We start from the raw sequence: 27,108 nt of genomic DNA, 5'->3' as shown, positions 1-27,108 counted from the left end.
TGCTGATGCTTCTCTTGGGCCATTCTGTGCACCACCAACTCTTTCAATATGGCCTTATTCATGGTTTGACATGCTGACAGGTGACGTCTGAGCTCAAAGATTTCCTTGTCCAGCTCGTCCACTCGGTGCACAACCGCTTGTCTCAGGACTCTTTCTTGTTCGACAGACTCTTTAAGCAGCTCTATCTCGCTTCTCCCATCCTCTGGATTGGTGGAGCATCCATCACTTGAGGAGGTATTTACTTCAGACCCCACTTCTTTGTTAGTCCTCCTCCACTTCTGCACCCTCGGACTCAGCACTGTCAGCGTCAGCCCTCTCTTGGGTATCTGAGTACCCCAGCTCTTCCACCTCAGGTACTATGGAGCCTTCACCATACTCCGCTATTTCATCCCTCTCTGTCAAAGCAGACGTGGGTGTACCACAGGTCAGTTCCTGATGACCTCCATGGATTTTCACTCCACCAGCGCTATCAACTGGCCGGTCATCCAACTTTAACCTAGAGGTTGTTGGGGGCAACGACATGACACCTTCCTTCCTGATCTCTTCAGCTAGAGTCACTTGAGCAACTATTTTGTAGCTTTTGTTCCTCCGGTGACTGGAGGACTTGCCCTTCTTGTGGGGCTCTTCTTTACTGTACACTCTTACTTTTTCAGAGTCACAGTCACCCCCGGAGTCTGTGTCACACCCCACAGCATGGTGAACCCCCAAGTCACACTATCTGGGTGTCAGCTCCACTCTGTTTAACAAGCACATCCTCATCGGTCAAATTGTGGTACCCCCTCAGGTGATGTCAGGTCATTAAGTCTGGCAGGCGCATCCTTTCCTCCAGTCACCCTTACGTCTGACCGGTCAATTTTGGGAGGTATTACCGCCTTAAGGTACGCAACCCCACCAGCCGAGAGCTCTCCATTCTCCTGCTGTAGAGAAGCTCCCCTCTCCCACAAGTCTATGAACAGCCCAGAGTCCCGGCCAATTATCACCGGACAGGGTAAATTTGCGACTATGGCGACATCATGGATTTCACTGTCCCTGGCCGTCCCGAGGACCACCCTGGCCACTGGATAGTCCATAGTGTGCCCATGGATGCAGGTGACCCTGAGCCTCCTATTGGGTATTTCAAATCCCTCAGGTGCAACCCTCACTAGAGTCACCAGGCTCCCAGAATCTACCAGTCCGCACATTTCTATCTCATGCATCCGCAGGGCACACCCCCGTAAACTCTTGCCGGGTGGATAGCTCACACAGCAGACTGGACACACAATTCATTTGCCACGGACAACAGTCCGTCTGCGGCACCCCTTCGGGACGCTCCCTTTTGGGAAACTACCATTCCCCGGGATTCCACCCCTTTTTGAGACACCATCCCTGTTTGGGTTACCACCCCTTTTTGGGACTCCACCCCTTTTTGGGCAATTATTCCTGTTTGGGTTACAGCCCTCTTTTGGGATTCCACCCCTTTTTGGGCAACTATCCCTGATCGGTTTACCGCCCCCTTTTGGAACCCCACCCACTTTTTGGAAACCATCCCCGTTTGGGTCACCACCCACTTTTAGGGACACCACCCCTTTTAGGGACACCCCGTGGACTCCCCCACGGTACTCTCAGGCACCAGTTAGCACACACAAAAAATATGTCTCTGGGCTTGCACTGGCCTTTAAAGAGAATGCACGACCTGGAGCACAATTTTGTTTATGTCACTTCACCAGCTCCTGCTGCAGTTACAAACAATCGGCACCTCCGGCTGCCAATCACAAGTCGCTGCTGCTGCTACTCAGCGTCGGCTGCTGCGGAACCTCTTGCTGCAACTGCAGCTACACTCCACAAGGCTCTGCACGGCTCCACTGCAGACTTCGTGGACCCGCCGATCCACAGCAAGATGCTTGTCAACTTCGTGGACCCACCGATCCACAGCAAGACGCTTGTTAGCTTCGTGGACCCACCGATCCACAGCAATCTTTGTGGCCCCGCCGACCCACAGCAATTAACTCCTCACGTGCTTTCCCGGACCGCTGCCCGCATTCTAACACCACATGTAAGATAGCGCTCACTAGCGTATTGGGGAATACTCGCTTGGCAACAGGATAAACAAACAGGCACGGTTTCTCACATAAACAGTCAATGTGGTTTATTATCCACTCAGTATAAACCACTGTAGACCATGTTACACATCACAGACCTCACATAATACTTAGCACTTCATAGTATACGGCTTTGAAGCACAGTCAGTAAACATGCTGGACCTTACTTTGTCCAGTTGCCATGAGTGACCGCATGCCGTACAGTTCATATGGCAGACACACCTCTCTGCCTTTCTTACAACCCCCTTGTCTGATGTTACCTTCCAGGAGCTCCTGCTCCACACAATGACCTTCTGTCAGTCCTCTCTCCTGGGGAATTGCCTTACGGGGATCACTGTCCTTGTGACCAGGGCACTCCCGACAGTCCAAGCCCACCGAAGGTCAGTAGCTCCCCAACACAGCGCCGTCACTGACTCTGCACACAGAACACTCTGTAGTGTCCCGCCTGGACACATGGAAGTCTGTCCATGCTGACAGACTCCCAGACAACTCCTCATGTGCCAGACACACTTCCATTATGTAGTTTGTAACCACACCCACAGGTGAGGTATGGATCACATGGGCTGATGAAGTGATCCTGACATCACTGCAGGTCCTCAAACACCTGCACTTCACGCAGGAAAAAGGGGTACAGTGAGCACCCTCACCCAGTGGTGAGGTATGTGGGTAGCCAGACTCTCCCATCTCTCATAGCTACCCGCAACCCGGACCCAGATTCACTAAACAACATCTTAGTGCTCATGTGCATCAAAGACCAAATACTGCATTGCAGGGAGCAGCTCCCCATATCATGGGAGGCTTACAGCGCAGAAGACCTCCTCTGCAACACGTACCGGCCATTCACCACAATGCCGGACACTGTCTCACTATCCACATTACGCCTCCATGCGTGCCCTGGCGAGCACATACAGCGCCCTCTAGCTGTAACAGGGGTCACTGCATCACTATATATATACATATATATATATATATACATATATATATATATATATATATATATATATATATATATATATATATATAGATATAGATATATCTATATCTATATCTGTAGAAAAGATAAGATCCGGGTACCACTTTAGATCTTACCGCATGTCCTGTGCATTTTGATTCACATCCTGCTGTTATGTAGGCTTCCTCGATTTTGGTACATTTATTATTGATACAGACCTGAAAGACAGAGTAATTCCCAGTTACATATTTATATTAAATAATGACAAAGCCGTCTTTCAGATAGTTTCTGTGTTAACCCTTTTGCTGACTTTTTTTCCCACATTTTGCGCCTGTGGTAGCTCGGACGATATTCACACTTTTGCTGAAAAAAAACACATTATGCCTCCGCATCTATATATTTCGAGAAAGTAGACACCAAGCACATTGTCAAAATGCTACGCAGAACTCTGATGCAAAATTGCATAAAGGTGTCTGCATGTGCAAATCAAATTTTTTTAAATAAAAACTGCATAAAATGTACATTAGTGGCTTAAAACATGTCTCAGATAGGAAGTGAGATACACTACACCTCCTTAAAATAAAAGTTTGGCATGTGCAGAGTTCAAACATACCACTTAGGTCTATGTCTTTATATATTTTATACAATTATCAGAAATGGAAAGACCAAAAATCTGGTTTTATAATGAAAATTCTAAAAGGTTACAATTTATAAATAATAATAATAATAATAATAATAATAAAATATAGGGATTATACCTTGAAAACTAAGTGAACAACTATGCTCTATATAATTCCTGAAAGCAGACAACCTGATGATTGCAACTGTGTTGACGTGCTGTTGACAGCCATTTTCCACATTCATGTTATTAGGCGACAAACAGAAATTATTTAATAAAAATAATATAAATGAAAACATACATTTGTGCCTAAAACGCACATACAAGTAGTGATTTACACACAAAAACTATTTAAAAAAATTAGCTCAATGTCAGCAAAGTTCATATATGCCACAATTATCTACACTATTTCAGATGTTGGGATGAATTCCCATTTTTCTAATCTGACATGTGTCACTTTATATAGCAATAACTTTGGTTTACGTATCCCAGTAGTTTTGAGACTGTATTTTCGTGACACTTTGTACTTTACGTTGATAATACAATTAGTTCACTATGTCTTACATCTTTTATAAAACAAACATGACGTTTACAACAAAATTAGATATATTTGGAGTATATAAACTTTTAATGTGTCTGCCCTTAACACAGATAGTTGTTAATAGCATTGGGGATGTTCTAGGGCAGTCCCAATGGGTGGTAAAAACAACAACTGAATATGCGATCCTCCAGCAGACAGTGGCTTAGCAGGACTTTACACAGCAAGTTGGGGTCAGCAGAAGTTATATAGTAAATCTTGAGACATGTGCACCCAGGAGGCCCGATTGCCTTTGTAATGAACAGTAACCCAAAAAGGGCAGAGGTTTATACTTGGCATTGTAGACTTCCACAACAGACAACCTGATCAACTTGGAGATGGTCATTTTAGGGTGTCAGTCCTTGCTTTGCTCATCAGGGATCAAAGAGAGAATCTAAACTCCAGAATACTTCTCTAATGGTAAGGTAGGTTCAAATGGCTTTGACCAGCTAAAGATGATGTGTAGAAGGCTCCGCTGGATCGATGGGAGTTGTATTAAAACCCCTTAATGACCTGAGATATAAGAGACTGGCCTCCCCATACAAGTGACAATCCAACAGCTGTCGGCTGTACACTATAGCTGACAACTTGCTGTATAAGCCATGATCTGTGGTGGCACCGTACATATCTGTTTAACCCCTTAAATGCTGCTGTCAATAGTGACTACATCATAGAAATGTTTAACAGAGTGTGGGGGCTTCCTCTTTATCCCAGTTGGTGCCCTCAGATCATGATTGTGTGGTCCTGATGTTTGCCATGGCAATTCATGACCAAATAGCGGCCTTAGGGTACCGTCGCGCAATTTTGATCGCTACGACGGCACGATTCGTGACGTTCGAGCGATATAGTTACGATATCGCAGTGTCTGACACGCTCCTGCGATCAGGGACCCCGCTGAGAATCGTACGTCGTAGCAGATCGTTTGAAACTTTCTTTCGTCGTCTATTGTCCCGCTGTGGCGGCATGATCGCATGGTGTAACATATATCGTATACGATGTGCGCATAGTAACCAACGGCTTCTACATCGCATATACGTCATGAAATTATCGCTCCAGCGTCGTACATTGCAAAGTGTGACAGCAGTCTACGACGCTGGAGCGATATTGTTACGATGCTGGAGCGTCACGGATCGTACCGTCGTAGCGATCAAAATGCCACTGTGTGACGGTACCCTTAGAGTCTGACAGCTGTAGTAATCTGTTCAGAAGTTAGAGGCATTTAGGTGGTAAACATACACATTTTCATTTCTGTCATGCCACTTTGCTGTTTTTAAAATGGTATTACTTTTGGGGGTTTCCCAATAAATAGGACCCCTAAAGGCACTTCAAACATGGATAAGTCCCTAAAAAAATAAATTTCCTTGAAAAAATGAAAAATTACTGCTATATTTTTAAACCTCCTAAAATGCTAACAAAATAATATAACATTTTACAAATGATGCTGATGTAAAGCAGACATGAGGGAAATGTTATTTATTAATGTTTTGCTGTGGTATGACTATCTATCTGGATTAAAGGGATAATCATTCAAAGTTTGAAAATTGCTAATTTTTAAAATTTTTCTCAAATTTCTGATATTTTCTATAAATAAACACAAAACATATCGACCTAAATGTAACATTATCATAAAGTATAATGTGTCACAAAAACACTGGGATTTGTTGAAGTGTTCAAGAGTTATTACCACATAAAGTGACACTGGTCAGATTTAAAAAATTTGGCTCCATCACTAAGGGGTTAAAGGAAGGAAAGAGGCTGAGAAGGAAGGCCAAAACCATATTTCTAAGAAATTATGACATAGGACTCAAGACCTCTGTCCCAATGGAGAAAAAGGAATGGAGCCCAGCAGGAGAGGGCAGTGAGTCAGCGACCCCAGACACCATGTGAATGGTGATCACCAGAAATGCGACTTTCTAGAAATGCTGCAAAGATGCTCAAAGTGAGACTGCTGCAGTGCAGACAGGGCAATGTTGAGGTCCCAAAGTTCCACTGGATGCCTGTAAGTAGGGTCACAATCAGCAACCTACTGCAGAAGGTTTTATCCTGTTTGCAAAAGGCCAGCATATTCTAAAAATAATGGAGAGCTGTCAAAATTTATTAAAAGTCTACAGAGGGGTGGATAACCTTATACCCACTCTATGGTTGTCCACAAAAACCCAGCAACCAGGAAGCCATTATCCTCCAGTGCTGTCATTTTCCAGAACTGCAACCTCAATGGAGGCCCAGAATTATAAGATGTGTTGTGCTCAGAGACATGGCCAACGTAAGGGACGCTGAAATCGACCACCACTGAACAAAAGACAGAATTCAAGACTAGGCCAAGATATATCAGAAGACAGATTTTTCAAAGGTTTGCATCTGCATCTTTCAAAAAAAATAAAAAATGTTCATGCAAGGACAATGCTCCATCACAAATATCGAAGTGTCCACTTCTCAGTTGCCACTAAAGGCCTTAGAGATGAAAGAATAATGACCTGGTCCCTTCCTCCCCTGACCTACACCCTATAGAGAACTTGTGGACTCTCCTTAATCGGGAGATTTACAATAAAGGAAAACAGTTGCCTTTCTGAACAGTGTCTGGGAGGCTGTGGTTTGCCGATGCCCAAAAAGTTGATGCTCAAAAGATTAAAAAACTGACAGACTCCATGGATGGAGCTTATGGCTGTTATTGAAAAGAAGGGCGGCTGTATTGGTCATTGAGAATTTAATGGAAATGTCAGAAATTTGTATTTCTGTACATTTTGAAGCGTTTGGCTATTATTTTCACTTGAACAGGTGAAAATAAACAATTGAGATGGGAAAATTCATATGTTTCATTTAGTTGCTCAATAATTCTGATAATAAAAACAAAATGTCATTTTTACTACCATCTTAAAAAGTCATATTTCCAGTTTAGTTACCTTTTGGATTGACAAACAGCACTGTAGTTGATCAATAATAAAATTAGTCATCAAAGATACAAATTGCCTGATAATCGTGCATAGAGTGTAAATCTGAAGCTTCTGTCACTCCAGCTCTATTCTTTCCCCAGCACAGGATCCTCCTCCTTTACTGACAGCCACTCTGCATTGGGAATTCAGGCAAAGGAGCCTCCATAGGGTATTGCCAAGTTCGGGAGACATTGCTTTAAAAAATGTTGGTTTCTTTTTCTAAATTTTATTACTCCATGTGAAAATGAAAAACTGGGGGCTAAAACTTAATTTTAGTGAACTTTAATTTTTAATTTTTTGCTTCCCAATGCCATCAATTTTTGTTAAGCACCTGAGGGTCCGAAAGGGTCTCTACACCACTTTTTTGGAAACTGCACTCCTTAAGACATTTATCAAGTGGTGTAATGACTATTTTGAAAAGTATCTTCAAAAAATAAATAGGTGGCAGGTAGCAAAGAAATTAAAATTTCATTTTTTTTCCAGTTTTATTATTTTTTATGTTGAATGTGGTGTTATAAGTGATGAATCAACTGTATTCTGTGGGTTAATGCAATTAATGATATACCAAATGTATATTGTTATATTTATGTTTTGCTATGTTGCATAATGAAAAAAGTACAAAAATTGAAAAAATAAAAATATTCTTGAATCGTCACATTCTGGGAGACTTAACCGTATTTTTCTGTTGGCAGCATTTTATGAGAGATTCTGTTTTAAGGGATCAGTTGTAGATTAAAGTAATATTATAAAAAAGTGGGGTTAACATAACCTTTAATACAGTGGCATGTAAAAGTTTGGACACCCCCCCTCGTCAAAATAACTGTTATTGTGAACAGTGAAGCAAGTTGAAGATAAAATGATCTCTAAAAGGCCTGAAGTTAAAGATAAAAAATTTTCTTTGTATTTTAGGCAAAAAAAAAAAATATTGTCATTTTTTACTTTTTAAAACTTACAAAAATGAAAATGGGCCAATGCAAAAGTTTGGAGATTTGTGTGCTCAGATAATTTTGACCAAGGTTTCAGACCTTAATTAACCTGTTGGGGTTATGTTTTGTTCACTATCATCATTAGGAAAGGCCAGGTGATGCAAATTTCCCAGCTTTATAAAAGTGGAGTTCAAGATAAGATCTGGAAGGCCAAGCAAAAAGAAACCACCGGAGACTAGACGGAGGTGGACATGACTTGGGGATGGGTGGACTGAGAACTCCTGCAGCCTTTGTTTGTATTGCAGTGTAGATTTTAAACAAGAGTGATGTTGCTTTAAGAGGAAGGAGTTTAGATGTTTGTGCCTGGTGTATTACTGTGAGGAGGGTGGGGCTTATATAGGGGAGGCAACTCTGGCTCTCCCTCTTTCTCTCACACGATGGACAGGAGGAAACATTACCCGCCCTCCCACCCTGTTTATAATCTCTGTCCTTACACTTTTTAATTATTGCTTGTATAATGATAAATGCTTTATTGTATTTTTGAATTTGTCATTGTATATCTTGTACCAGGTTCAATTGTATATTGGCTATAAAGAGTTATTATTTGTGGCAACCTTCTAAGCCCAAGGGAAGGGCAATCCTTCAGCCATGGTTCCCTGGAGGTTTCCTCCACAGGGGGTTTTTCCTCTCCTGAGCGCTGTAGGATGACTCTTTGTGAGTCGGGGGTTTGCCAAGTTTAGTCCCATTAATGCTTTTGCAGGGACTCCTAATTTTTAAGTTTGCAAAAATGATTTAATTATAAAAAAAAAAAAAAAAAGGTGTCAAATGAGACTTGGAATTTATAACCCGTCACGGCTTTGCGGTTTAGGAGTCAGGTGGAAGTTGCAGACAAGTTAAGGTGGACTCATTTTAACTAATAGAGGATGTAAAACCTCATGGTGGTGAGCAGGCTCGGCTTTGGTGGCCAGCCTCAAGGACGTTGTAATGGTAACATCAATCAGGGGCGGGCACAGTGGTTAAGCACAGGGTGAGGATAATAGGGTCATTGGTGCCCTGAAAGTTTACTGGCTCTGCTTGAATGGCAAGCCAGTGCGTGCCGCCCCTTTATGGCTGTCTGTCCTGGTGCTGTATGTCAGACAGCTGGGAATATCGCAGTACTTGTGAATCCCAATGTACTAGCACTCCACCTGACTCCTACTGTGATTATTTAATCCTGTGATTTGAATAAAAGCTGTGGCCATTTTGACAACCAAAATAATGTGTTTTGTGTATTTATTTTAGTACCTAGGTTTACAGTAGTTATGGTGGTTTTAAGAAGGAGTGGGGTCCATCCCATATCCAAAAGTCATGTCAGTGAGAGTTGCTTGCAGGATTGCTAGCTACTAATGGCCATATGTCAGTCTTGATCACAGCTACACCAATGATCCAGGTTTAATTTTGAAGCTGAGATCCACTTCTGTATCAGCTTAGGATCACGAGTGTTGCTGCTATGCAGGATGAGATATACAGTAGTCAGTTAAAATGCCACCTGGACTTCAGCTGGACTCACTGAAGGAGACATTGGGCTGCAGGAACTGGAGGGAGATGTTCAGATGTTTAATCCTCCTCATGTCCTTGTGTAAGATTAGGTGTTGTTCACTATGATGTTTTTCAATTAAATGCTTTATTGCCTGAGAAATTTGCTTATTATTTCCATGGTTGTGTATATCGGAGACATGCTCCCTAATGTGAACCTATAGTTGGCGAGTGGTACAGCCGACGTATTTTAAGTTGCAGTGGAGCACTCCACGACGTAAACAACAACATATGATTGGCAACTGATGAAAGTTTTAATAGGAAACTCGGTTTTGTTTGAAGAATGAAAAAAACTCTTACATTTCTTGGTATATGAACATGTTACAAGATTTCACGCCACATTTAAAAAAAATCCACTAATTGATAACCAATTCTTTTTGCTGTCTAGCTTAGTTTTTTACATCACTTTGTACGAGAATTTGTGCTTTCCTTAGGACAACACAGCAACCTTTTTTTTTATAACTGCCGCTGATTTCTTGTCTGTTTCCAATATGGAGAGAATTTGGATAAACAATTCCTTAATGATAGCAAATTGGTCACTGTATTCCGAAGATAAAGTAATAGGTGTGAGATATCTATCGGTGCATTCTTCATTACTAGAGCATTTAAGCCTAGGTTTTTTTTTATCAACAATGTTTTTCGCTCTTGTGAGCATCCATTGTTTATAGCCCCTGTCACTGAGTCTCCTATTAACCCCTATCTGACCTCGGACGGGATAGTACGTCCGAGGTCAGATCCCCTGCTTTGATGCAGGGCTCCGTGGTGAGCCCGCATCAAAGCCGGGACATGTCAGCTGTTTTGAACAGCTGACATGTGCCCGTAATAGGCGTGGGCAGAATCGCGATCTGCCCGCACCTATTAACTAGTTAAATGCCGCTGTCAAACGCAGACAGCGGCATTTAACTACCGCTTCCGGCCGGGCGGCCGGAAATGACGTCATCGCCGACCCCCGTCACATGATCGGGGGTCGGCGATGCGTCTCCATTGTAACCATAGAGGTCCTTGAGACTTCTATGGTTACTGATCGCCGGTGGCTGTGAGCGCCACCCTGTGGTCGGCGCTCACAGCACACCTCCATTTCTGCTACATAGCAGCGATCAGCAGATCGCTGCTATGTAGCAGAGCCGATCGTGCTATGCCAGCTTCTAGCCTCCCATGGAGGCTATTGAAGCATGGCAAAAGTAAAAAAAAAAAGTTGAAAAAAATGTTAAAAAAATAAAAAAATATAAAAGTTTAAATCACCCCCCTTTCGCCCCAATCAAAATAAATCAATAAAAAAAATATAAAATCTACGCATATTTGGTATCGCCGCGCTCAGAATCGCCCGATCTATCAAGTAAAAAAAGCATTAACCTGATCGCTAAACAGCGTAGCGGGAAAAAAATTCAAAACGCCAGAATTACGTTTTTTTGGTCGCCGCGACATTGCATTAAAATGCAATAACGGGCGATCAAAAGAACGTATCTGCACCGAAATGCTATCATTAAAAACGTCATCTCGGCACGCAAAAAATAAACCCTCAACCGACCCCAGATCACGAAAAATGGAGACGCTATGGGTATCGGAAAATGGCGCAATTTCTTTTTTTTTTTTTTTTTTTTAGCAAAGTTTGGAATTTTTTTTCACCACTTAGATAAAAAATAACTTAGACAGGTTTGGTGTCTATGAACTCGTAATGGCCTGGAGAATTATAATGGCAGGTCAGTTTTAGCATTTAGTGAACCTAGCAAAAAAGCCAAACAAAAAACAAGTGTGGGATTGCACTTTTTTTGCAATTTCACCGCACTTGGAATTTTTTTTCCCGTTTTCTAGTACACGACATGCTAAAACCAATGATGTCGTTCAAAAGTACAACTCGTCCCGCAAAAAATAAGCCCTCACATGGCCAAATTGACGGAAAAATAAATAAGTTATGACTCTGGGAAGGAGGGGAGTGAAAAACGAACACGGAAAAACGAAAAATCCCAAGGTTATGAAGGGGTTAATTTTCATTGATTCATTTTCATATGTAGCTTAACTACAATGTATTTTAACTCTTGTGAGCTCACCTATTGGGATTGATTTGTTAGTATGCATGGGGTGGTGACTGCAGAATGGTGTTTCTTTCCTAAAAGTTTCTGTAATAATTGGCCATCGACACCTGGTAGTTTTAACATAGTAACATAGTAACATAGTTAGTAAGGCCGAAAAAAGACATTTGTCCATCCAGTTCAGCCTATATTCCATCATAATAAATCCCCAGATCTACGTCCTTCTACAGAACCTAATAATTGTATGATACAATATTGTTCTGCTCCAGGAAGACATCCAGGCCTCTCTTGAACCCCTCGACTGAGTTCGCCATCACCACCTCCTCAGGCAAGCAATTCCAGATTCTCACTGCCCTAACAGTAAAGAATCCTCTTCTATGTTGGTGGAAAAACCTTCTCTCCTCCAGACGCAAAGAATGCCCCCTTGTGCCCGTCACCTTCCTTGGTATAAACAGATCCTCAGCGAGATATTTGTATTGTCCCCTTATATACTTATACATGGTTATTAGATCGCCCCTCAGTCGTCTTTTTTCTAGACTAAATAATCCTAATTTCGCTAATCTATCTGGGTATTGTAGTTCTCCCATCCCCTTTATTAATTTTGTTGCCCTCCTTTGTACTCTCTCTAGTTCCATTATATCCTTCCTGAGCACCGGTGCCCAAAACTGGACACAGTACTCCATGTGCGGTCTAACTAGGGATTTGTACAGAGGCAGTATAATGCTCTCATCATGTGTATCCAGACCTCTTTTAATGCACCCCATGATCCTGTTTGCCTTGGCAGCTGCTGCCTGGCACTGGCTGCTCCAGGTAAGTTTATCATTAACTAGGATCCCCAAGTCCTTCTCCCTGTCAGATTTACCCAGTGGTTTCCCGTTCAGTGTGTAATGGTGATATTGATTCCCTCTTCCCATGTGTATAACCTTACATTTATCATTGTTAAACCTCATCTGCCACCTTTCAGCCCAAGTTTCCAACTTATCCAGATCCATCTGTAGCAGAATACTATCTTCTCTTGTATTAACTGCTTTACATAGTTTTGTATCATCTGCAAATATCGATATTTTACTGTGTAAACCTTCTACCAGATCATTAATGAATATGTTGAAGAGAACAGGTCCCAATACTGACCCCTGCGGTACCCCACTGGTCACAGCGACCCAGTTAGAGACTATACCATTTATAACCACCCTCTGCTTTCTATCACTAAGCCAGTTACTAACCCATTTACACACATTTTCCCCCAGACCAAGCATTCTCATTTTGTGTACCAACCTCTTGTGCGGCACGGTATCAAACGCTTTGGAAAAATCGAGATATACCACGTCCAATGACTCACCGTGGTCCAGTCTATAGCTTACCTCTTCATAAAAACTGATTAGATTGGTTTGACAGGAGCGATTTCTCATAAACCCATGCTGATATGGAGTTAAACAGTTATTCTCATTGAGATAATCCAGAATAACATCCCTCAGAAACCCTTCAAATATTTTACCAACAATAGAGGTTAGACTTACTGGCCTATAATTTCCAGGTTCACTTTTAGAGCCCTTTTTGAATATTGGCACCACATTTGCTATGCGCCAGTCCTGCGGAACAGACCCTGTCGCTATAGAGTCACTAAAAATAAGAAATAATGGTTTATCTATTACATTACTTAGTTCTCTTAGTACTCGTGGGTGTATGCCATCCGGACCCGGAGATTTATCTATTTTAATCTTATTTAGCCGGTTTCGCACCTCTTCTTGGGTTAGATTGGTGACTCTTAATATAGGGTTTTCATTGTTTCTTGGGATTTCACCTAGCATTTCATTTTCCACCGTGAATACCATGGAGAAGAAGGTGTTTAATATGTTAGCTTTTTCCTCGTCATCTACAACCATTCTTTCCTCACTATTTTTTAAGGGGCCTACATTTTCAGTTTTTATTCTTTTACTATTGATATAGTTGAAGAACAGTTTGGGATTAGTTTTACTCTCCTTAGCAATGTGCTTCTCTGTTTCCTTTTTGGCAGCTTTAATTAGTTTTTTAGATAAAGTATTTTTCTCCCTATAGTTTTTTAGAGCTTCAATGGTGCCATCCTGCTTTAGTAGTGCAAATGCTTTCTTTTTACTGTTAATTGCCTGTCTTACTTCTTTGTTTAGCCACATTGGGTTTTTCCTATTTCTAGTCCTTTTATTCCCACAAGGTATAAACCGCTTACACTGCCTATTTAGGATGTTCTTAAACATTTCCCATTTATTATCTGTATTCTCATTTCTGAGGATATTGTCCCAGTCTACCAGATTAAGGGCATCTCTAAGCTGTTCAAACTTTGCCTTCCTAAAGTTCAATGTTTTTGTGACTCCCTGACAAGTCCCCCTAGTGAAAGACAGGTGAAACTGCACAATATTGTGGTCGCTATTTCCTAAATGCCCAACCACCTGCAGATTTGTTATTCTGTCAGGTCTATTAGATAGTATTAGGTCTAAAAGTGCTGCTCCTCTGGTTGGATTCTGCACCAATTGTGAAAGATAATTTTTCTTGGTTATTAGCAGAAACCTGTTGCCTTTATGGGTTTCACAGGTTTCTGTTTCCCAGTTAATATCCGGGTAGTTAAAGTCCCCCATAACCAGGACCTCATTATGGGTTGCAGCTTCATCTATCTGCTTTAGAAGTAGACTTTCCATGCTTTCTGTTATATTTGGGGGTTTGTAACAGACCCCAATGAGAATTTTGTTACCATTTTTCCCTCCATGAATTTCAACCCATATGGACTCGACATCCTCATTCCCTTCGCTAATATCCTCCCTTAAAGTGGACTTTAGACAAGACTTTACATAGAGACAAACCCCTCCTCCTCTCCGATTTTTACGATCCTTTCTAAACAGACTGTAACCCTGTAAGTTAACTGCCCAGTCATAGCTTTCATCTAACCATGTCTCGGTTATTCCCACTATGTCAAAGTTACCTGTAGATATTTCTGCTTCTAGTTCTTCCATCTTGTTTGTCAGGCTTCTGGCGTTTGCGAGCATGCAGTTTAGAGGATTTTGTTTTGTTCCAATCTCCTCACTGTGGATTGTTTTAGAAATGTTCTTACCTCCCTTCTGAGTATGTTTTCCTGGGTCGTCTTTGTTCGAGTCTAATGTTTTTCTTCCCGTCCCCTCTTCTTCTAGTTTAACGCCCTTCTGATGAGTGTAGCGAGTCTTCTGGCGAATGTGTGTTTCCCAGGTTTGTTGAGGTGTAGTCCGTCTCTGGCGAGGAGTCCATCATACCAGTAATTCACACCGTGGTCCAGGAATCCAAATCCTTGTTGTCTGCACCATCGTCTTAGCCAGTTGTTTGCATCAAGGATCCTGTTCCATCTCCTGGTGCCATGCCCATCTACTGGAAGGATAGAAGAAAAAACTACCTGTGCATCCAGTTCCTTTACTTTCTTCCCCAACTCTTCAAAGTCCTTGCAGATTGTCGGTAGGTCCTTCCTTGCCGTGTCATTGGTGCCAACATGTATCAGAAGAAATGGGTGGACGTCCTTGGAGCTGAAGAGCTTTGGTATCCTATCGGTCACATCCTTGATCATCACACCTGGAAGGCAGCATACTTCTCTTGCAGTTATGTCCGGTCTGCAGATGGCTGCTTCTGTGCCTCTCAGTAGTGAGTCTCCCACCACCACCACTCTTCGTTGCTTCTTGGCTGTACTTTTTGCTGTCACTTGTTGCTGTGTGCCCTTTTCTTTTTTGCTTGCTGGTATTGCTTCATTCTTAGGTGTGCCATCTTCATCCTCTACAAAGATTTGATATCGGTTCTTCAGTTGTGTGGTTGGTGATTTCTCCATGGTCTTCTTGCTTCTTTTGGTCACATGCTTCCACTCATCTGCTTTTGGAGGTTCTCTGACACTTTTTGCACCTTCTGTGACCAGTAGAGATGCTTCTGTTCTGTCTAGAAAGTCTTCATTCTCTTTGATGAGTTTCAAAGTTGCTATTCTTTCTTCCAGACCCCGCACCTTTTCTTCTAAAAGGGCCACTAGTCTACACTTCTGACAGGTGAAATTGGATTCTTCTTCTGGTCGATCTGTGAACATGTAGCACATGCTGCAGCTCACCATGTAGGTTGTCACATCTGCCATGTTGCTCCTAGATCCTGCTGACTTGCTGTGTGTTTTCCTTCTTGTGTAATCTACTCAGCCAAGCTCTCTTGCAATAATGTCCTACAGGCAAAAATTCGCGCGCCGTAATTGCGTAGTTTTAAATCCAAGAATTCAATGTTGATTTTCTGTACATTGAAAGTCAATTTTAGATTAAATGAATTCAGATTCATACTGTAAATTCAATGAGTGATGGTATGGCAGATCCATCGGATGCTCAGATCAGGAGCAAATCATCGATGAATCTGCCATACCAGAATATATAGTCCAGAAATGGATTATGATATTGAAGATGTAGCACGCCTTCCACCAACTCATGGTTAAGTTGGCGACAGAAGGTGAATATTTAGCACCCGTAGAGTATTTTATTTGTCCTTGGCTACTGAGTTGCCGCCCTGCAAAGATGTATAAGATAGATACTTGTTGGGGAAAGCGTTAATTCATGCTCTCCTGCTGCCAGCCCTCTCCTCAATCACACTGGCTGAAGTCAAAGGAGGGAGGGGAATTTTAACAAGCAATATTTCAGCAGATATCTAAGACTTAAATCTCAGCTTTATGGCTCATTCAGACATCCGAGCTCATACAGCTAATGCACGGGCTGACCTCGGCTCTCCTGACCCAAGCGTGACATCGTCATGTTTTCCTATGAGGTTCTCACACTCGGGTCGGGAGGATTGTGGCCAGTTCGTGCATTGTGGTCCGATCTCGGACTGATTGGCCCAGATGTCTGAATGAGTCCTTAAAACAAGACTGGAATTGCGGCTGTAGTTGTGACTCAGCCTGAAGTATCACAAGATAGGACTTGTTCACAAGACCAAATATTCGGTCAAAGTGCAGTCCGTGACAATAGCATTAAAAATAGCAGTAATTTCGACCAGGGGTGCCTAAATTTTTACAAGCCACTGTACAGCAGAGAAAACAGGGATTCTATTAAAACTGATTCAAGCAGTCCAATAAGTGAGACTTATGGTAGTTGGAATCAGGGTCTTTGTCACTATATCATGCTGCTCTTAGATTGAATACCAAAAACCTGCTGACAGATTTCCTTCAAACTTAGATGCATTAGGCTAGGTTCACATTGCGTTAGGGCAATCCGTTAAGCGCATAGCGCTACGGATTGCTCTAACGCAATGTTTATTTTGGGTCTGCGTTTGCTGTCCCTGCTAGCGCAGATCCTCAATCTGCGCTAGCGAGGGACGGACCTCACAAAAGAACGGCACAACACTAGCGCGTGCGGAAAATGGCATGCGCTAGCAATGCGCTACAGGCACAAATCACATTGCTGTCAATGGGTGCGCTAATGGACCCGTTGCACGGCGTTAATTGCGACATTTTCGCCGTGCAACGCAGTCCGTTAGCGTTAACCCATTAACGCAATGTGAACCTAGCCTTACAGCAAAACACAATGGTCATAACTGATGGTTTTAAATAAACTTACGTCATATTTATATATTTAGGTGGCTATTGAGGTGTGCACAGCTACAAAACCCTAATAACTAACATAATATACAGTTTTCACAGCAGAGCGCGGGGTGGCACAGACAGGTGCTTCATTGTTTTCCATATATTTAGACGACTAATGAGGTGTGCACAGCTACAAAACCCTAATAACTAACAGTATATACTGTTCTGTATGACTGCTTCTTCCTGAGCAGGCAGATAAGCAGAGGTGTACTTACATTTGTAGCATTGCACTTTGTCCCTTCAGCCACGATTCCTTTATTAAATACTAAAGTTTTGCATTGGCCAAAGCTAATAATGTAGCCTGGGCTGTTAGGAGATTTAGTAACGCCACTACAATACAGAAGTCCACACTTTACATCCCTGTAAGAAACAACAAAATAAATTTATTAATGGCTTTGTAAAAGTTTTATTTGTTTACTAAAATTACTGACAGATGTGCAGCTTTTAATAAAATTTGTTACAATGCCATTAAACTTATGTTTTAGACTGTTTCATGAAACACCAGTGCCAATACCGCATAGTCATAGGCTCTACAAAGGATGAGGAATCTACAGATCACAGAGTATTATATAGAGATATAGCACAGCCCGATTCTGATATTTGACCACTGAGCAAGGAAGACCAAGGAGGAAATCTCTTGTCAATAAATAGTTACAGTTGTGGCCAAAAGTATTGACACCCTGCAATTCTGTCAGATAATACTCAGTTTCTTCCTGAAAATGATTGCAATCACAAATTCTTTGGTATTATTATATTTATTTAATTTGTCTTAAATGAAAAAAACACAAAATAGAATGAAGCAAAAAGCAAAACATTGATCATTTCACACAAAACTCCAAAAATGGGCCAGACAAAAGTATTGGCACCCTCAGCCTAATACTTGGTTGCACAACCTTTAGCCAAAATAACTGCGACCAACCGCTTCCGGTAACCATCAATGAGTTTCTTACAATGCTCTGCTGGAATTTTAGACCATTCTTCTTTGGCAAACTGCTCCAGGTCCCTGATATTTGAAGGGTGCCTTCTCCAAACTGCCATTTTTAGATCTCTCCACAGGTGTTCTATGGGATTCAGGTCTGGACTCATTGCTTGCCACCTTAGAAGTCTCCAGTCTCTCAAACCATTTTCTAGTGCTTTTTGAAGTGCGTTTTGGGTCATTGTCCTGCTGGAAGACCCATGACCTCTGAGGGAGTCCCAGCTTTCTCACACTGGGCCCTACATTATGCTGCAAAATTTGTTGGTAGTCTTCAGACTTCATAATGCCATGCACTCGGTCAAGCAGTCCAGTGCCAGAGGCAGCAAAGCAACCCCAAAACATCAGGGAACCTCCACCATGTTTGACTGTAGGGACCGTGTTCTTTTCTTTGAATGCCTCTTTTTTTCTCCTGTAAACTCTATGTTGATGCCTTTGCCCAAAAAGCTCTACTTTTGTCTCATCTGACCAGAGAACATTCTTCAAAACGTTTTAGGCTTTTTCAGGTAAGTTTTGGCAAACTCCAGCCTGGCTTTTTTATGTCTCGGGGTAAGAAGTGGGGTCTTCCTGGGTCTTCTACCATACAGTCCCTTTTCATTCAGATGCTGACGGATAGTACGGGTTGACACTGTTGTACCCTCGGCCTGCAGGGCAGCTTGAACTTGTTTGGATGTTAGTCGAGGTTCTTTATCCAACATCCGCACAATCTTGCGTTGAAATCTCTTGTCAATTTTTCTTTTCCATTCACATCTAGGGAGGTTAGCCACAGTGCCATGGGCTTTAAACTTCTTGATGACACTGCGCACGGTAGACACAGGAACATTCAGGTCTTTGGAGATGGACTTGTAGCCTTGAGATTGCTCATGCTTCCTCACAATTTGGTTTCTCTAGTCCTCATACAGTTCTTTGGTCTTCTTTCTTTTCTGCATGCTCAATGTGGTACACACAAGGACACAGGACAGAGGTTGAGTCAACTTTAATCAATGTCAACTTGCTGCAAGTGTGATTTAGTTATTGCCAACACCTGTTAGGTGCCACAGGTAAGTTACAGGTGCTGTTAATTACACAAATTAGAGAAGCATCACATGATTTTTTGAACAGTGCCAATACTTTTGTCCACCCCGTTTTTTATGTTTGGTGTGGAATTATATCCAATTTGGCTTTAGGACAATTCTTTTTGTGTTTTTTTCATTTAAGACAAATTAAATGAAGATAATAATAACAAAGAATTTGTGTTTGCAATCATTTTCAGGAAGAAACTGAGTATTTTCTGACAGAATGGCAAGGGTGTCAATACTTTTGGCCACAACTGTATCATAATACAGGTATGCAAAACTTGGGTTTATGAAAATTATTTCTAATTCAATTACTAACTACTATGTTTTCTTATGCCTTGATTTAAAAAAAACCCCAAAAACCTCTATTTTTAACCATCATGTATGGATTTTGCACAAAACGCTGGTAAAACTACGTATAAGCGAGATGAACAATAACATTTTTTATTAAAATGTGCACAATATTATATATAAAAATATATTGAAAATTAATTCTGCAATTTTATTGGAAATAAAATTCTGGCGCCTTTTCCTTTTCTCTTCAAAGCATTTCTTGATACCTTTTCTCTTATAGTAGACCTAAGAATCTTCTCTGTGAAGTATCCAGCAGTAGTCACTCATCATGTTCTCATTCCATCTCATTGATTTCCTGATTTAAGATTTATCTTTGCTCTTCGCTAACAGCACCAAGGTTTTCATGAAAGTAGGCCAAACAGGAATGTAAAAAATGTAACTTCAAATGCATCACACAACCCAAGGCTTTGAAACATTTCAGAATGTTCTCCACAATGGATTTAAATATTGAATCTTTGCTATAACCTAGAAATTTCTTCATGACTTCTTTAAAAGAATCCCAAGTCTTTTTCTCAACAGCTTTCATTTTTGTTTCAAACACGTTGTCCTTCATGAGTTTCCAAATATCCAGACTGATAAAAATGCCTTCCTTCAGTTTTGCTTCTGACAATCCCTGCTTGGTACACAGGTACTTAAAAGTCTCTCCTTCGTTCGGTAGAGCTTTCACAAACTCTTTTTTGCTCCACTGATGAGTCCTATGCCAGATTTCCCATTCCCACAAAAAGCACGCATAAGCCGTGTATCCTCCTTGCTGCCCAAGGAGCACAGAGAGCGCTTTCAGATCACCACAAATTGACCATACTTGATACTTGTAGTTAAGTTTTTTGAAAATAAAGTCTAAATTCTGTGGTAGATTGGCTCACTCAGCTGCTAACATAGGTAGACACAGGTAGAACAAGCAAAATAAACACAGCCTTTTTTGCATAGCTGGAAAACCAAAAATAACATATAACACAGTCCATGTGGCAGGGAGTATCCGCCCGCTCAAGGTAAACAACAATGTTCAGCTTTCTTTCACATAAACACCGCTCTAGAGCTTTCATCTACAGGCACATCGAATACTGAATTATTCAGAAGGCTGACTATTTACCTTCTAAACCGCACTATTGGGATGGAGATATGGTGAACAGCCTCCCACCCACTCTTCAGTTGTTCACTAAACCTAGCCCTTAAAGGGAACCTGTCACCTGAATTTGGCGGGACCGGTTTTCGGTCATATGGGCGGAGTTTTCGGGTGTTTGATTCACCCTTTCCTTACCCGCTGGCTGCATGCTGGCCGCAATATTGGATTGAAGTTCATTCTCTGTCCTCTGTAGTACACGCCTGTGCAAGGCAATCTTGCCTTGCGCATGCGCAGTATGCTTTACCCAACTGCGGGCAAAGCCGAAAAGCATTAGTGCGCATGCGGCGGCGCACTATGTCCCGGAACACAGCAAAATACTTCCTGGACATAGTGCGCCGGCGCCGGCGCATTAATGCTTTTCGGCTTTGCCCGCAGTTGGGCAAAGCATACTTCGCGTGTGCAAGGCAAGATTACTACGGAGGACAGTGAATGAACTTCAATCCAATATTGCAGCCAGCATGCAGCTGGGTGAAGAAATGGTGAATCAAACACCCGAAAACTCCGCCCATATGACCGAAAATCGGTCCCGCCAAATTCAGGTGACAGGTTCCCTTTAACATGGCAGATAAACCCCTCTCAGCACTTAGTGTGCTGGAACATTTTTCTAGGTTCATATGACTAAAGCTAACAACCTCAGTGATACATATCTCCCCTCCAGTACTATGCCAGTGACTTTGTCACATATTTCCCCCTCTCCCTCTGACCAAAGCCAGGGGTTTTGGCACCTTCAGTTACAAGGGATCTCTAGTCAGGACATCTGTGTTACTGGATAGCTTCCCGGGCCTGTGCTCCACAAGAAAGCTGAAGTCCTAGAGCACTAGAAACCACCTTATCACCAGGGCATTTTTCCCCATCGTTTCCCTCATCCATCTCAGGGGTGCATGATCTGTCACTAGCCTGAACTTCCTTATTAACAGGTAGTACCTTAGCCTGTCAACTGCCAATTTAAAAGCCAAGCATTCTTTCTTTATGATGGCTTAGCTATTTCCACAGGAAGAGAGTTTCCTACTTAGATATAGGATTGGATGTTATTCACTATTTATCTCCTGGGACAACATGGCTCCCAATTTTACCTCAGAGGCGTCCGTCTGGACCACAAACTCCCTACTGAAGTCAGGCTCTACGAAGACTGGCTGTTTACACAGGGCAAGTTGAACTCCTGGAACGTCATCTACGCTTCAGAAGAGCACTTGGCATCGATGACTCCGTGCCCATAAGAAAGTCAGATAGGGGTGCGGTTATCATGGTGAGATTTGGGATAAAGCGACAATAGTATCCCATAATTCTCAGAACCACCCTTGTTATGATCCGGTGACCTTGGAGCAGCATGAGAACTTTCACTGGAGAAGGTGGCCACCATACTGACCGCAATCCTGAACTTAACACCACAACTAGAAGTAGCCGTGGAGTGTACCTAACACACCTAGACACCTCGTCACAGCCGGAGGACTAAATACCCCTAAAGATGGAAATAGGAATACTATCTTGCCTCAGAGCAGATCCCCAAAGGATAGACAGCCCCCCACAAATATTGGCAGTGAGTCGGAGTGGAAAAAACATACACAGGCAGAAAAACAGAATTTAGCACAGGAGGCCACTCTAGCTAGATAGGACAGAGTTCTATGCGGTCAGTATTAAAACCCTTCAAAAATATCCACAGCAGAATATACAAAAACTTCCTACATCTAACTAAAGATGTAGGAGCGTATATCTGCTACTCCGGTGAATCCTACAATCAGAGCAGGAATACAAACGAAAACAAGCACACAGCAGTGTGCCACAGAGACAAAAACCAAACACTTATCTTTGCTGAATTTGGCAGCAAGCAGGAGAAGCCAGAAAGTGATCCAACACTTCACAAGGAACATTGACAACTGGCAAGGGCTAATGAATCCTGCACACCTAAATATCCCAGTCAGAATTGTAATCAGCAGATACACCTGGCCAGGACTGCGACTCAGAGACAACTGCATTCCCACCTACAACAACTGGAGGGAACCCAAGAGCAGAATTCACAACACACCCTGACCTGTTTCTTGGAGATCAGTTGCAAACAGTCCACCTTTATTTTGCCCTTTCCTACAACATAGCCCAAGTGTTTTGCCTTTTCCTACAGCATAGCCCAAGTATCTTTCCTCTTCTTTCCCCATGGCGCATTTCTTTGGGATTATGGTAATCCCTGCTTCCCTCATCGCACCTATTACCACCTGGAACTCCTGCAGATGACTTCTCCAATCCGGGCTGAAGATCCCAATATCATACAGGTAAGCTGCGGCATACTTTTTTGTGAGGGGCTAAGATCTGGTCCATGGCCCTTTTTAAGGTAGCTGGCATGCTGGTATACAGATAGCAATCTTCAGGTGTACAGAAGGTTGTCTTTTCCTTGACATTTTGGAACAGGAGGACTTGCCAGTACTCTTTTGTTAGGTCCTGGGTGGTCATGTATCTGGCCTCTAAATGATTTAATCGCCGCGGGGCATTGGATATGCATCGAATTTGGACACCTCATTTAGCTTTCTGTAATTGTTACAACAAATGCCATTCTCCATCAGGCTTCAACACCAGGACAATGGGGCTGGACCAGTCGCTCTTTGACTCCTCGATGACACCCAGGCTCAACATTTTACTCACCTGCTTCAAAATCAACTTGCAGCGGGCTTCGGGAATTGGATATAGCTTTTCGTTCACCTACACGTGCGGATCCGTCAGTACAGCATAAACCAGTGCAAAGTTCAGAAAAATAAACAAGGCCTCTCTGGTATAACAAGGATCGGACCACTCAGGGTAAATAACAAGGTTCAACCCCTCTTTCACATAAACAGCTCTCTGAAGCTTTCATCTCCAGGCACACCAAACTCTGAATGATTTAGAAGGCTGACTATTTCTCTCCTAAACCACACCCAGGGGTGGAAATAAGGTGAATAGTCTTCCACCTACTCTTCAGCTCTCACTAAACCTAGCCCTTAACTTGGCCGATTAACCCCTCTAAGCACTTAGTGTGCTGGAGTAGTTTTCTAGGTTCATATCACCGAAGCTAACAACCTCTGTAACACACATCTCCCATCCAGTACTTTGCCAGTGACTTTGTCACAATTCTCATAGCTTTCCTTCAAGGGCACAGAGGCTCCACTCGCTCACATTTTACTTAATGTTAAATTTTTCCATAAGCCCATTAACATCACTGGAATACAATAAGGCACAGTCTTGAGAAACATATGAAAGTAATTCCTTTTCTCTGCTTCTGTACCATGAAAAAAACATTTCTAACCAATCTAATGACACCAAAATCACCCCAAAAAGACCATGCAAAGGGGTCAAATTATGGTGCAAGAAAATCCTATGGAATCAGTGTTTGTGAAAAAAGCTGTATGTGATGGAATTTTTTGGATATTTTTACTGAGTTCAGTGATCAAAAGTATATAAAAATCATGTCTTACTTTTCAAACAATTTTACTCTTGCAGACCTGTGTAATTTACTGTGAATATTTCATGTACTAATTAAATTCGACATCAGGCATGGAAGACAGGTTTTATTTGAGCATCCCTCTTGTCAACTCTTCCCCATTTTGTACTTAAAGGATATCTATCATCAGAAAATTGCCTATTTAAATCAAGTTTTTGTGTTTAATTTATTTATGTTTCACAATATTTTTTCCCTTATACTAATATAATCTGTATAAAAAAATAAATATGAGAAATCTTGCAATCTTTACACTGGCATGTGGGACTTTTTTAGACTGTAAGTTCCAGTCTTTTCAGGAAATGTGCATGTACATTTTCCTCAGATAGACTCCGACCCCATATTTTGATTGATGTATCTAATGAGCATGTGCAAAGTTCCTTGTGAAGGGAGTGGGGATCAGGTACAGCTGTCATATCGGCTATTGTGATTGGTGGATCCTGCGTTATCAGCCATTGTAACACTAACTTTGATGATAAAGAAACTGTTTAAAACTTATCCTGAAAGGACAGTAAGTATAATTCTAAAAAAGCCTTAGAATCCAGTGTGAAAGATTACTATTTTGTGTTTTTAAAAAATAGAATTTTTTTAATACATCTAACTAAAAAACCTAATTTAAACAATAGATCATTTCATTTAAGTGAAACAATATTGGTGTGTGTTTATTAAGGTGTTTTTCAGCCCCCAACCAGTGACGTGATCGCACAATGTAGATTAGTGTTTCCCAAACTTCAATCCTCACGGCCCTCAACCCATCATTCATCATACTAAGGAAATCCTGAAAACATGATCTGTTGGGGGCCTTGAAGTTTGGGAAACACTGATCTAGATGTTCCTTTGAAGTCACAGAAGAATTTTATCACTTGTATTATATACTGTACTGTACCAGTATTGCAGTATATAGTATGAGAAATAAAATGATTGCCTGTTCAAGTTCCCTATGGGATTGTAAGATAGAGTGGAGTGAAAAATTAAAAAACGGCAATGGAGCAAAACACAATGCAAACACCCCGCCCCTCCCCCCAAAAAAAAGCAAAAGAAAAATTATAATTTGATGGCAAGTTTACAAGGGCTAATTATCAATAGTAATCGCTCTTATGCATGCTGGTTTGCCCGACCATCAAGCTTCGTGATGCGGCCTTCTTTTAATAACAGGAAAACTGTTGACAGTTTTTTCTTATCCAAGCCATGCCAAAGTGCTAGTGGGTCATTAGTGAATCATGACCGTGTGGTCAACTACATTGCTCATTGTTTTTAATTCTTCATCATATTTTTTCATGCTGTCACTTCACTGTACTGTATTTCCAAACCAAACTAAACAAATCTGTTATTTTACTCCAATCTGATACCATACTCACGCCTTCCCACATGGAACGTATCTTTGCCCTTCTTGTCTGCAGTATCCATACATGGCGCCTTGTGTATTCATTGAAAAACAGTCATCACCTCCAGGGATGGCTCCTGAATAAAGAGAAGCTTGAAATCTAACTAAATCTGTGAATATATCATTCATTTTAGTAGTTATATGATGTTATTCTACATCTTGATTACATTTTTGGCACTGCCCTTTACTGTACTCACTCTTACCAGGGATGTCCTAATAGCTGTGCCATCATCTAAGAAAGTGACAGACTGTAAACTCCAGGCTTCCTCCAACGTTACTCACCTGGACCCCAGATGTCCATACATTGGTTTCTCATTACCGGACATTTTCCCATGTAACAGGCCCCATTTCCGTTCTCACATGGGAAGCCATTTACTTTAAAACTATCCTTTGGACACTCCGGAGACCTCCCATCACACATATCGGTAAGGTCACACTCATCCTTGGCCGGTCTACAAATAGATCCCGCAGGTTTAATCTGTGGGGAAATCATATATAGCGCATAGGAATGATACATACACGGTTACAGATTTGATTATTATTAAAACATTCACCTTTCTGACCCTACTCTACAATCTCATTGCAAGGGATACAAAACAAAACTAATTTTCCCATACAGGGCTGGTCTATGACAAAAAAGCAGCCCTGGAACAAAACCCCACCAACCCATACATATCTATAACAACCCACCCCATGCAAGATGCAATTTGGTTCAGAAAATGTTGCTTTAGTTTGGAAGTTATCACTTGTCTGTGGGATAGGAAATAACTTCTCGATCACTAGTTCACCCAAATGGCAGCATTGCTCACAGACACTTCCTACTTCAACTTGAACCTGTCTCTATCTGCCTAACTACAGGTAGTGATCTTTTCCTAACACTAACCACTCCCACTATGGGCTAGTCTCAAACATTAACACCATCCTTACCCTAATGTCACTACCTAACTACAGTCACTAACTATCTTACCTACCTTGTGTCATAACTTATGTCTTATCCTATATTGTACACTACCAATACTTCCCTTGATGAAGCCACACTCCTGAGTGGCGATACGCTTGGGATCACTGTTATCCTTGTCTGCATATCCTTATAGTTCACCAAAAGCCTTAATATCTTTTCTCCCTACTTATTTGTGCCACCAGTATATTTTATTTTGCTCTTACTGTATGGGATTAATGTCTAAATATTGTACATACACTTTATTTTATTTTGCATGGTTGCACAGGGCAAATATTTGTATGATCTGTTTTGATATTGTCTATACTCAATGCTGCAATACTGCATGGGCACTTTATTTTGCATTATTGTACAAAATACATCCTTGCATATTTCAGGTACCCTACTTATCTACTTACCAATTTTGCTTAGGCTTCTTCAATTTTAACAAATTATAGTGTCTTCTTATATAAAAGAAACATCACTACTTGTAGCATCTAAATATGTACACATTTTGTTGGTGAATTATTACCTATTTGATTAATTAA

General features: G+C 41.6%; 1 protein-coding gene across 1 annotated transcript in view; it reads right to left on the bottom strand.

The window, feature by feature from the left end:
- Window positions 1-3,120: 3,120 nt before the first annotated feature.
- Window positions 3,121-27,108, bottom strand: part of LOC138674622 (zinc metalloproteinase-disintegrin-like berythractivase) — a 143,903-nt gene continuing 119,915 nt past the window's right edge. The window contains exons 20-24 of the mRNA XM_069762438.1: window positions 25,906-26,101; window positions 25,598-25,700; window positions 17,490-17,634; window positions 3,168-3,248; window positions 3,121-3,126 (exon numbers count right to left, since the gene is read on the bottom strand). Of these exons, the coding sequence (XP_069618539.1) occupies window positions 3,121-3,126; window positions 3,168-3,248; window positions 17,490-17,634; window positions 25,598-25,700; window positions 25,906-26,101 (531 nt within the window). The remainder of the gene's footprint in view (window positions 3,127-3,167; window positions 3,249-17,489; window positions 17,635-25,597; window positions 25,701-25,905; window positions 26,102-27,108) is intronic.

Source organism: Ranitomeya imitator, chromosome 4, assembly GCF_032444005.1.
Source record: "Ranitomeya imitator isolate aRanImi1 chromosome 4, aRanImi1.pri, whole genome shotgun sequence".
In the NCBI taxonomy this organism is placed as follows: domain Eukaryota; kingdom Metazoa; phylum Chordata; class Amphibia; order Anura; family Dendrobatidae; genus Ranitomeya; species Ranitomeya imitator.
Note: the sequence above shows the minus strand (reverse complement) of the source record. Positions and strands in the feature narration are given on the sequence as shown.